Source organism: Anopheles nili, chromosome 2 (assembly GCF_943737925.1).
Source record: "Anopheles nili chromosome 2, idAnoNiliSN_F5_01, whole genome shotgun sequence".
In the NCBI taxonomy this organism is placed as follows: Eukaryota; Metazoa; Arthropoda; class Insecta; order Diptera; family Culicidae; genus Anopheles; species Anopheles nili.
In genome coordinates this window covers 9,632,257-9,644,933 of record NC_071291.1, presented here as the reverse complement: position 1 = coordinate 9,644,933, position 12,677 = coordinate 9,632,257, and the positions used below count along the sequence as shown (strand labels likewise).

Below are 12,677 nucleotides of genomic sequence, written 5' to 3'. Positions count from 1 at the left end.
TTTAACATTTTGTATTGATTTTCCATGTTTTGCTTTGTTTGCAGTTTTGTCTTTTTTCTGCCGCTGCTGCTGCTTCATGCTTCTTTTTTGCTTCATTCCCACCTCTTTTACTTCGTTCCTCAAGGGCCTCGTTTTGTGGGGCGGCTTTTGCTCTTTGTTTGTTTGTTTGTTTGTTTACTTCCCTTCATCATTGATTTTCGGTAAATATATTAAATATATGTATATATGTATATGTATGTATATTGTCTTCGTCTTCGGCTTGCTTTCACCAACGGCGCTTTGGCGCTTCTTCTCCACGTGTGTGCCTGTCGCCATCGCGGGGGGGGGGGGCGGGGGAGGGGGAGGGCAGATCCACGGGGTGGTTGCCGGCCACCTAGAGAGAGAGAGAGTGGTGGAAAGGGGTCCATACCCACTCGTGACCCCTAATCTATCCCCATCGCGATCACCCACCGAGTTGAGCTAGGAGGAAAAATGAAAGTCGCACCCGGCTAAACGGGGGGGGGGGGGACTGCTTTCCCGGAAGTGGATCTAGGAATCTAGGGAAGGAAGGATAAGATGAGAAGAGAGCAGGGGTTTGCTGCCTAGCGCGAGCTGCAACGTCGAAAAAGGACGTCAGCACGAAAAGCGCGGTGAGTGAGGCGAAATTTGTAAGAATGCCGCTAGGGGGCGCTAATTTGACAGATATGTTGAATGGTTCAAAGGGATAAGGGAAAGGATGTCAAAACAAAAAAAAGGGTGGACAAGGGAGAACCGTGAGAGAGAGGATGGAGGGGGGGGGAGGGGGCAAAACGTGGAGGCGAAGGCGTGAAGCGTGAGTGGGCCGAAATGCGGGGGATGCGCCAGAGTTGCGCGGCTTCACTCGCAGCACTCCTAAGGCATCGGCTGGTGATTCAGGAGGTTGGAGCTGCTCCCCCCTCCACCACCACCACCACCCCCACCAACACCCACACCCCCTGTACCACTAGCACGCCGTTTGGGTGGGGCACTAAGCCGCCGATCCGTAATGGCGACGAATGGGAGGCGTTGACGCTTAAGCCTCCCATATCCAGGACCAACCGGTTGTGGTGAAGCGACACGATGGTAAACGAACTGACCAGCTCGGGAGGACAGCTTATAGGCAGGATGGCCACCATCGGGTGCAGCCGCCGCCATTGTTGGCCGCCCATAGAGCAACCCGGCCGGTTCACCCAACTCATCGCGCAGATCGTCCGCGTGCTTCTTGTCGTAGATGATGTGGATGCCTTCGCCTGGCAGCGCGTTCGAGTGTCCCGTCGAGGACTGCAGCGTCTCCTGGATGTAGTTGCGCTGAAGCCCGGTCGCTTTCGCCTGAGTTGGACGCTGCTCCTCGAACAGGTCCTCCTCCATCCAGTGGGGATTTTTCCTGCGATGGTACTTGCGCTCTCGGTGCTTGTGCGCGCCGTACTCCGAGAGTGGTGCGATCGTACCCTCGAGCAAGTCGATCAGCTGCTTGTTGCGTCGGTTGTACTTCTTGATGTAGGGCGGCACGTTGTCCGGCTTCGGTTCCGTTTTGAGCGATGTCATCACCTTGTCGAAATTGGGCCACTTCTCCTGGCTGCTGTGCCCGTTCAGGTGTGCCATAATGTCGTCGTTCGTTTCGAGTTTGTTCGAGTTCTCGTAGTAGTTGATCTGACCCTGGTAGTCGGGTTTCAAGTCTTGCATTTTCTTCCAGCGTTCGCGTTCCCGCTCGAGCATCTTGCGCCGGTAGTAGTCGTGATGGAAGGTGTGGTATGGCTGATGATACAGTCCACCTCGGTGGTGGTGCGTGTGCTTGAAGTTTTTGTGCTTCTTGTATAGCTTCAATCGGTACGATTTTGCCTTCTTTTCCATCTGCTCGAACAGCTCGTCTTCCCCGTCTGTGGCGCTTGGGGTTGGTTTACGCGTCGACACGCTGTTGTCTGGAAGAAGGATCAAGATAGAACAAGAAGTGACAGAGTGATAGCGATTTTTAGAGAGATGTAATGGTATGAAACTATTATCTACAGAATGCTTTGAGCAGCTGAACTCTTGAATGTAATCAGATCTGAACTAAGCGATAAATTTCACACTCAAATCGAAAATCGAGTAAGGATAAAGCAGTCGAACTGAAGGTTGTCATTTAAACAACAATTCGCCTGATCCCGTCATTAACTTTTCAAAGTTTGATGACCGATTAAAAAATTAACAGAGTCTTAAGGATTGTTGTGAAATAAATCTGCTATTTTACACCCACAAAAGAATTGCCACTGCTAGATCTTGATTCGCCCACAATTTGCTCCGGTTTTCAGCAAAATTTCCCGTTACCGTCCACTTACCATTATCCTCGTAATCCTTCCGCTCGGAGTCGTCATTCTTCGCCATCTTGCCATCCACCTGCTCACCAACACCACGACCCCCAGCATTTGCCAGCAGATACGCGCCATCGATCGAGTTCAAGAAGTCAATGCCATTGCTCAGTAGAGTGTCGTCCTGCCCACCGGCTGGCCTGGATCCTTGCGCCAGGAAGCGACTCCGTTCGATCGCGTTATCATCCTCAGACTCACCGTCTACCTCTCCACCATTGCCACCGTCATCGTCCTCGTCCGGAACGGCATCAAATCGGGTCCGCAGCCTGGTCGCTCCTTCCCCAAGCACACGCCCATCATCCAGCGTCAACTCGGGCAGTTCCTTTTCACCCTTTGGTGGCTCGTTGGGCTCGGGTGCCAGGTCTTCCGGTTCAGGACGTTGCCGTTGCGTATTGCGAAATTCATTAAACGGATTTGCCTCATTTACATTGGCACCACGCCGCCCGGTTCCACCAGCCGGTCCGTTCGCCATCGTCATGCTCATGATGTTGGAGAAGTTATAAATATCGGCCTCATCCGGGGCTAGTGCGATGAAATTTTCCTCCCCTCCGTCGTCACTGGCTTCCGCTGCCACGTACCCATCGTCCCGTCGGTGCCGATGTTTGGCCTGTTGCTGATCTTGAGCCGGCTGCGTTCGGGGAGAGAAAACGGAACGAAACAGAGGAGGTTACACTCACAGGTCACAGGTTGGGTAAGTCCTGTCCTCATGCTTTGAGGGAGGAGACGAAGGACTCGGCCAGCAGCGCGACGTTTCATTGTGGGGGAAGTTTGGCAATAAATTAAAACCCAACGCACAGGATGCGAATGGCTGCCTGAATCAATCACGGCATTATTTGAGACGCGCTTTGTATTGCTTCCGGGTAGGAGTATGGGTCCCGAGGGAACCATTATTCAAATATTTAGCACCCACCCAGCGGCCCTGTGGGCGGACTATTAATTTCAGCATCAAATCCATCGCAAGCTGATGGCACAGAAGTTAGTTTTAATTAATTTAATTTCAAGCTTCCCAGAACAGCGCTCCCGGGCCCGGTGCGTTGCGTCGAGCTTTGGTGGAATTAATGATCCGGAATCGCGCCTGCTAATCAATTGAGTACAAGCAACCCGAACGTGCCTGCGCGGAGGTTGCTTCTATTATTACATTTACTTTCGGGAAATTATTTATAGCTCCCGTGCGAATGCGCCCCCATAATGGACGGGTATTCGGTGAATTCACTCCCAGCAGTGTACTCGCAGCAGTTGCGACGCAAATATGGATGCTGCCTGTCAGGCAGAGGCGTTTATTTGCGGGGGCTTTGCAAATTCCGACGTACGAAAGCATCCTCTTACATCCAACCCGTGGGTGGAGTTTCACGTGGCTGCGGAATTGTACTTCAATTTTCAGCTGCTCCGCTTCATTTCGTTCGCTATTTCGGTTCGGTTATTTCTGGGCCGCCATGCATCCTTTTGGAAAAACGCGCCGTCCAAAAAGCGCGCCGAGGAAGCACTGGTTTGCGTGTGATATGGAAATAACGATGGTCATGTTGGTGTGTGGAAACAGAGAAACAAACAAGCAAAAGTCAAATAATCGAATCCCTCATCCCCTAATCCGGCCAGCAAATCCACCGGCCGTATCCATAAAGCGGTGGGTTTTATGGAAGGAATAAAAATCACGGCACCATTACGGGGTACAATCAGTAAATTCCGAAACCTCGCCCGTCGGCCATCGAGACCGGAACTGCTCCATTGTGTCGGTCTGGGAGACTTCGACATTGACCGCGTGTATGCGATACCTCGTGGCGGTGCGAATGCTAGGTGGGTAGCCAATTCTTTTGGCAACGTTTCGCTACATTCTGCGGCTAACGATCATCGATTTTTATTCGTGCTCTTATCAAGATGAAAAATCTGCTCTCCATTTCTTCTTATCGTGAGCCTTTTCTAGACTCTTCCACAGCCGATCCGATTAAGTGTGCAAGTTATGGGCGTACAAATTCCGCTCATTCGTTGCTTGGTTTCCGGGCGGTATTTGCGTGCTCATTTCAAACGGCATGGATAAAATATGGGGAAAATTGATGCTGCCAGCCAGTTTTTTGGCGTACCAGCGTAGCTTCTTTATAAACTCTGGTTAACTTCTCCATTTTTGACAGATAAAGAGCGTGTCTAAGTATCAGACTGGGTTCTAGACGGTAAAAATGCGCTATAGGTAGAGATTTGATAGAGGTTCCCAAAAAGTGGGTTCTGGTGAAACGGCACGCTTTTATCTCGTACCAATGTAAACACTACGCTCCATTGGCGTACGAATACGTCTCGTGTGTCAGGCGAGGTGTCTTTTTGCAGGTCATAACTCATCCGCTGGGGAACAGTGTTGGCTGTAATGTATACGAAGCTTTTGAAAAACGAGAACATCGGTGAACGTCTCTAGAACGTCTCTGGAATATCTGGTGATTTTTTGCCCCGCTCAGCAACACCGCAACGAGCAGGATATGGTTGGAGTTGCATAAAAACGACGGAAAAACAGGGTTTTACATGAAAGTTCAACACCATCGTGGAAGTTTTTGTTACCACAAAGCATGTTACTTTTATAATCTTTAAAAAACATGCTTTGTGATTTGTTATATTTTTTAGCACATGTACATTTACAATCATATGACATTCCATAAGTAAAAATAGAATATTCTATACGAGAATGAGTATATTTCATTCGAATTGTTCAGATGGTTCAAAGTTAAATTATTAAACTAGTGAGATACAACTTATGACTGGAAATAGATTTTTTTAAATTTATACTAAATATAGATACACAATAGGTAGAGAAAATAATTTGTTAAGAACGAAATTGAAACAATGAAAAATAAACTCACCGTTCTATAAATGAATTCCTAAACCTTTCAACAAAAATTCCCCATAGGCTAAAACGTGACAAAGTCAATTTGCTGTTGATTGCATTCCAAGACGGTCTTCTAAAACGGAAGAGGCATTTCCTGTTGACTGGTGTTGATTAATTCGGTTCCATTCCCATCAATATACATCGCAAAACAGCGATATTAACCGAGCATAAAGCAAGCAAATTGCCACCGACCGGCACAAAACAGCCCAAGGGCAACGTGGCTTCGCAAAATGCTCGATGGAGACGCCTGGTGTTTATTGGTGGAACGCGTTTTATTTCCTCTATTCGGCTCATATGTACCAGAAACCATTCACTGTGGTGCTTGGTAGAGCGTCGAAGAAGAGAAAGATTTTTTTTGCGTTCATCGCCCTTTGTTTGCTTGTTGCATTTACAAACATTTCCATCACTCGCATGCCGGCGATGGTAAATCGCCCACCATCACTCATCCACGCGCTTGGGTGGCTTTGAGGGTGGAAGGAACTCGTGTGTGGAGTGAATGCCGTTTTTGGGATGTTTGATAACACAAATATACATCTCCACACACCCACACGAGCAACAAGCAAAAAACAAAAGAGACAAAACGACCCGGCGCGGAAAAAGTGCGCCCCTCAGCGTCCCGGCGTAGATGGACGGCGTACATTCATCTGTCGGTTGTCGGTTCACGATGGGTAGGCGCTTTCTGTGTGCTTTGGTCTTTTTGGTCCTCCTTTTTGGCTTTTACTTCGGCAGTGTGCAATCGAGTGTTCGATCGATTGAAATGAAGTGCAGAGCTTCGGGCGATGTCCGACGCGTGACGACGGCAAGGACAACGATGACACAAAAGGTCATAAATTTACAATCCCGAAACCGTGCCTTCCGGCCCCGGGAACGCTACGGATGGACCCCTGCCTGGCTGGGAATGCCGCCACATGATACGCTTAGGGCTTAGAGCACCGAACGTGCCAGATTACTGCGGGGTGCCGAAAAAATAGACAAACAACCGTGGAAGCTCCCATCAGTGAGGCAAAATATAGATGGATGTGACAGCTGAACAGTGGCTCTTTTTCGGCAGCTGCTTGTGATGCTAACGGTTCGATCGATTTTGAGCTCGCGGTTCGTGGAGGTATGTGCGGTGCGGTGGCAATTCATCAGCCCGCGGGTGATGCAGGCTGACGCTTCCGAAGCCGTGACGGATGTGCGTGAGATAAATGGCGGCATCCGAAGTGAATTAATTTCCCAACCGAAAATAATTTGTAATCTTTCAGCCGCGCACTAGTTCCAATGCTGGCAAACATGCCACTAATTAGTGTACACATTGGAAATGAGTTGACTTTCCCAGCGGACCACGTAACGCCGGAACTGTGGGAAAATTTCGAGCGAGCTTTCCCGGGTGTAGCGTACAATGTCTTGCGTAACGCTGAGATTTAATTGCTGATTTTCGCGCCTTGGATCCGGTACGAGATACGCCAATCACTTGTGCACGGTAATGGTTGAGCTGTCACTTGAGCTGTCATTCAGTGTCATTTTTGGAGCAAAATTTGGAAATCCCCGCAGGGCGTGAGAAATATTTTATCACCGTGAAGATGTAAATGTTAGCAATTTATTGAGCAGCATGACTTCAGGCTTTCCAGAGCGCGAAATGTCTATCAGCAAATCAGGTATATTTTATTGGCAATCAATGACATATATATTTTTGCTGATCGGTTGTACGTCGTTTTCATTCTAGTTGGAAACGAATTTACTGTTAAATGATGATTTTGCAGGCAAAGTTAAGAGAATCATATTACGTTTTTCAACTACAAACAGATATGCTTAACATGAACATTAAACCACGGAAGTGTAACAATGGTAAATATTCAACATACTATGTGTACCCTTCCACGAGTTGAGCTATTTTTACCGAAAAGTCTCCCGGTTGTTGTTTGATCACTTCGTGCCGTTTGATTGATGCCGTTTCACAACGTGGTCTTATGGTGAACGTAAAAATTGACGTCACGAATTTCATTCCTGTGCATCAAGTTTCATCCTTTCACGATCAATCACGTTGCACGTTGATTTAGGGATATAATTTAACGGGGAAAAACCTACGAGTACGAGCTTTTCGAACATCTTATTTAAGAGATTCCGATTTTTTCAGCCATCTCGAGCATGTATCGTTCGTTCTTCAACGCGAACATACTCCATCTATGCAAGCAATGTGTGTTGGTCGTGCGCTGGTATTTGGAATGTTCTTTCGTCCATTCCACCAGTAACGTAGCAATGTGAACCATTTGTATTTGTACTACTCACTCAAGATCTCTGCTCGTCAGCTTCCTTTGGACGAGCTGTGTTTGGTTTTTCCATTCATCAATAGCTCTCCCAGACACAAACCAGGTACGCACCTCGTAGAATGCCACAAAAATGTTTAAGGACGAAAGCTCTTTTTATCAACTTATTAGCCTATTACTTACTCTTGCACTAATTTTCTAGATATTTATTGTTCAGCTGGCTATCTGAAGGATTGGTATTTTAAGTGGTATTTTTTTTGGTTGAGTGGTATTATGTTCTCGCTACTCATATCAATTACACGTTTTGCATTAGTGATTTATTTGCTTAAATCATACATAATTAATCGTGTACACAACCATTTCTCTCTTATTCTATTTTTTTGTCTCCCCCTTTCTTCAATTATTCAAATAGATTTGCAGTATTACAGTGCCACTTTCCGCAGTTAAACTGAAATCGAAATCCTTCTTCAATAGTAACGAAACAGGGATACATAAAAATAAAGATACTTCGTTACGTCACTGATCTGGGATGAGATCAGATAAATCAATTTGCACTTCCGTGTGTCGGCTCTCCATGAAAATTCAATTACGGGTCTTCGTCACCTGCGGCAGTTTTTTTTGCCACAATTTGCCAGAGATGAGGCCACAGCATCGATGTCCTTTTTCAAAAAAGAATTCAGGTCGACAGCGTGATTACCCCGCGGAGATCTCGAGGCTTCAGGGAGTAATTACTCTCAGTCTCGCTTCGCTCGGTTGCGGCACGTTTCTCGAATGGCCGGCAGCTGGGTTGGTGCATCATTATGGTAATTTTATTGACTCCCGCTATAATCGGATTATCGAAACACGAAGTCTACTCACACTCGCATACTCACATCCCTAGACTACCGTTCATCGCAAAGGGGATGGCCGAGGAGTTGAAGTTGTGAGGCGGGCAAGAAAAACACAAATGGCCACTCAATTGTCGCAAAATGCTCCGCAAAGTGTCCTTCGGCGACGGAGATTGATACGAGTGCGGTTTGGCTTTTGTCCCACTGATTGGCTGCCCCCATTGGGTGATAGCTTCTTAATAGCGTCGGACGTTGAGCATCCGCATAATGCTAGTGCCGAGGCACCATGCTGCAGCTGCAACGAATCGTTGTGCAATCGCCGGTGGCAGGCGACGGTAGATGAGTAATTATTACGGGTCGCAGATGCCCGATTCGATTAGAACTGCATAAAAGCATCGTGGAACTGAGCGTGCCGGCTGGGACGTGTGGCAATCACATTCTGTGCGGTATAATTACGCTGCGACGGATTGGCACGTTGCATTCAAGTCTGGTCTGGAGCTAATTGGCATTTATTGGGAGCATTCGGTTGTCAGAGGAAATGGCATAACATTCTAATCGAAGAAGCTGACGTAATTATTTCGTTGACGTTTCATTTATCAAATTCTAAATTTATCGTTTCCGCAACCCAAAGCTTTCTACTCATTGCTCGTAATGGAAAGGATTTGTCCCATAAAAGGTCCCCATTGATTGGTCACTATTTGCTTCTCGTTCACACCAACATACTTGAAGGGTACCCGTTTTCTTTAATCTTGGCCCCAGCTCAGGAGACCGTGTTTAGTCCCGGTTCAGTCCACGAGCCGTTGCCTGTTGCAATCACTTTACGGTGGCCATTATCCCCACCAGCACCAGTTTCTGGGTGCGGGCAATGACGATGAGAAGGTAGCCAGCCAAGGAAATACGCACACAAACACAATCCACCTAATGAAAGCCTAATCGTACAAATTGGATCGATTCTCGCCCTCCGATAAAATTCCATCCGGAGCCGAGACCGGACTGGGAAGGTTTGCCCTTTTTGCTTCTTCTTCCTCTTCAACATGTTCTTGTTCATCTTTTTCACGGGCTCACCACCAGAGTTTCATGTGAGATGGGAAATCAATGCTTCGGTGTAATCATTGATTACAGCACATTTTTATAGCGTTTTCCAATTTTCGTGCCAAGCAGCCGGGCACCGGTGACCGGGAGGAAGGCTTTTCCTTTTGAGCGGCACCAGAACGGAACCCACCGGTCGTGCGGTGGAGATGCCTTTGTGAAAGTTGCCTTTTCGTCGAAATTCAATCAACTGGTCGGTCGGCTGGGCGGCGGTTGATCGCTTCCGGTGGGATCAAAAATCTTTATCGCTTTCCGTTCCGCTCGGCTGGGTCGGTCAGCTTTCAGGTTTTTCGATCGAGTTCGTTTTTTTCCCTATTCACTCGGGGTTGTGGTGCCGAGCGAGTCCTTCGAGGAGTTGAAGGATCCAACCCTACGGGTGAGTGGATCGTTTACCGCGCTAGGGTGCGGTTGTCACCCACACCACAAACCCGGCATGGTCTCGAACGGTCGGTTTTGGTGTTCTCCCTAACCGTTGAGCCAATCTCGACCCTTGTGGGTTCGGTTTTGGGATATGGGGGAGATGATTTTAATCGGTGCGTCGTGGAAAAAGGCACGCTTCGTGCGGGAGTGCATCCCGGTAGCATCGAGCACGATTTGGTGATAAGGGCATTGGTTCGTTTGATGGGAGCATCATAATGGTAGGTAAACGAATTATAATGATCGAGCGCATAAACCCGTTTCAGAGAAGCATTTTTTGTGTTTCAGAAAGTAGATGAAGCAGCTATACCTGCCCACTTAAAGTAAAGGTTTAAGTGTTAAAGTTACTGATTCATTTGAGTTCCGGCATTGCATAAAAGCTCTTCACTTTAAAGCACTGACTTAAACGAGTTGTTTGGCGCCTGGCCATTGTATATAAGGAAGCACTGAAAACAAAACAATTGTACCAAGCAAAGCTGTAAAAACGGTTGTTAAAAAAGAAAAGATTCACCCCATACATTACTCAGGATTCAATTAAAAAGAGCCGTGAGCTTGAAAGCTGCTTTTGTCATAGCTACACCCATTGAATAGCGGGTTTAATTTATTTTCTTCTAATTCACTAGCGTTGGTACACCAGTTAAAAAAAGAGCATTTTTTCTCTTCGTTTCTACGAATGCTTTTTATAGAGTATTTTTTCCATTTACTACCACTACTATTGCTACCCAGTTCTGTGTTTTATTACACCACGATTCGACTAACAAAGTAGGATACGATGCGGTACGACCTGCCACTGGTTTTTTATCGATAGACTTTGCCAAAATCACCAGGTCAGCGTGGGATTGTGGAAAAATATTGTCACCAGGTGCACCAAGGGCTTAAGGGTAGATGTGGGCGATATTTTTAGATCGAACCGTTGCCCTGCTCCTTCCATTGAGTAAGTGCGTCCCACGCTGATGCCACAGCTAGCACGACTAATGATGGCACGATCGAAGGACGTGAAAGCGATGGCACCCAGCGAACCGCAGCACGGCGTGATGTAATCGGATTTTACTGCCCTCGATTCGGATGCCGATCGACTCTCCACCCAGCAGGGTTGGGTGCATCTATTGAGTGTTCCGGAAGGGAAAACTCGTGCCGAGATTGGGTCGGATTTACTTTGAGGGCTTTTTTGTAGGGATAGTAGTACGACGAGAGAACGGCACACTTACCTTGGGGTTGGGTTTAGATTCCGTAATACTCGGTTCCGACAGTTTGGGTCCATCTGCAGCGCCAGCTAGAGCAGAAAAATCGGTACAGCAAAAATAAGAAAGCGTGAAAAGGAGAGAGAGAAAGAAAAACAAATGATCGGATTAGATACTTCGAGCGAAACGCTGGCAACATGATGAAGCCATAAAATTTCGGTCCCGCGTCGGCTGCGTGGATCATTTTCGAAGGTTAATAGATAATCGATCGGATGAAAAATCGTCCTTCATAACTGGCCAGAATGGTGCAAGCCGAGTGGGTCGTGCTTGATGCCCTTCGAGATCGAACCAAAACATCACGAAAAGAAAAACACACTCCCTTCCCACGCACACGAAAATGATGCATGATTGCCAATCATCGGGTGAAAAGGCTAAACTCCCTATCTGCCCTTTTGTGGATGCGCCACCGTCGTTCGTGGATGTTTATGATTGGATCGTTCCATTTTGGGGAAAACTGGGTCACCGTGTGCTCCACTCTCACGCGCCCTCGGTCAGCGTCACTCGAAGCGATTATTTGACAGCCCACGTTGAGGCCAGGCGTGGGTTTTCGATTTCCATTCGCAATTTGCCAACCGGAAGAGCCCCAAATAGGGGTTGTCCCATTGCCGAACGGGGTAGCGGTCGACGTTAATTAAGAAACTAATTTTAAATTTCCTTGCCCTCCATTTCGATGGCGTGGTTTTGCGCTCCCGTCGTATGTGAGCTTTCCATTCTCATTTCCGGTTGGTGAGAACGGAGAGTGGAAAAGCGTAGAGTCGGGAGTGCAAAACAAACAGCACGAGCACGCGGAGTAGAGCCACTCAGCCCAAGCCACTTAGTTACACGTCAATGGCAATGGCGGCCATAACGAGAATGATTTTCCTGCCTTTTCCGTGGTTGGCAACCAGCTATGAGGTCTGTGTATGTGTGCGAGGGTACATTTCACAGCTAATGAGCACGAGCAGCGTTTCGGGACACTGCCAGCTCTTAAAGACCGATGGAAAATGGATCGGAAAAGCCTCGCATGCCTTCGAACGGCAGAGAGTGAATGAAGAGATTGCTTCAGTTGCAATGGGTTTCCGATTACATCGCGCTCTGGCAGTGTAATGGAGTGGAGCACCAGCAAATCGAAGAAAACCCTCCTGTCCTTTTTGGGGCACACCACACGAGGGGAGACGCTTTATATTACGTACTTTATCATTTCTCTCCCACCCTTCGGAATGCCATAAAAAGTGAACCCTTCCAGTTCACGTACACGTTCTGCCACAGGTAGAAGTGGCACGGGTTGTACAAATTTCAGCTCACGTTCCATAGCGCCCAGATACGGAGCCACTTTTCTTGGGGTGTTGGAAGAAAAACTCCGTAGCGAAACGAAAAAGTATCCATCGTGGATCGACACGGTACGCCATGATTTTCCTATCTTGTTTTCTTTACGATACCCAGCAGCCACGTGGCGACCCGTACTCGTTGGCAGGCCCGACTTTTATTTCCCTACTTTTTCCACCCTTTAGCAGCCAATCGCTGCTCGGTGGTACAGGATTTCGCTTCCGGCGTGCAAGCAGAACGGCGACACGTGCTGCCGGTTGCATACATCCCGGGGCTTAGCATACCGTTCGGATGCACGGCTGCCGGGGGTTTTCCATTGGCGTACCAAGATCGCGAGGAAGCACGAA

The 12,677-nt window shown here is 47.8% G+C and overlaps 1 protein-coding gene across 1 annotated transcript; it reads right to left on the bottom strand.

Moving 5' to 3' along the window:
- Nucleotides 1-870: 870 nt before the first annotated feature.
- Nucleotides 871-12,316, bottom strand: LOC128721962 (uncharacterized). Its single transcript, XM_053815773.1, has 4 exons — nt 12,310-12,316; nt 10,993-11,057; nt 2,313-2,970; nt 871-1,916 (listed from the first exon to the last, which is right to left on the bottom strand). The coding sequence occupies exons 1-4, from the start codon at nt 12,314-12,316 to the stop codon at nt 871-873; spliced, it is 1,776 nt and encodes a 591-aa protein (XP_053671748.1).
- Between the last annotated feature and the right edge of the window lie 361 nt (nt 12,317-12,677).

What these genes read in the sequence shown, in the direction of transcription:
- LOC128721962 (XM_053815773.1), bottom strand. An exon ending in AATCTAAACCCAACCCCAAG is followed by an intron (nt 2,971 to 10,992) that starts GTAAGTGTGCCG and finishes CCCCGAACGCAG; the next exon opens with CCGGCTCAAGATCAGCAACA. An exon ending in GAAGGATTACGAGGATAATG is followed by an intron (nt 1,917 to 2,312) that starts GTAAGTGGACGG and finishes TCCTTCTTCCAG; the next exon opens with ACAACAGCGTGTCGACGCGT.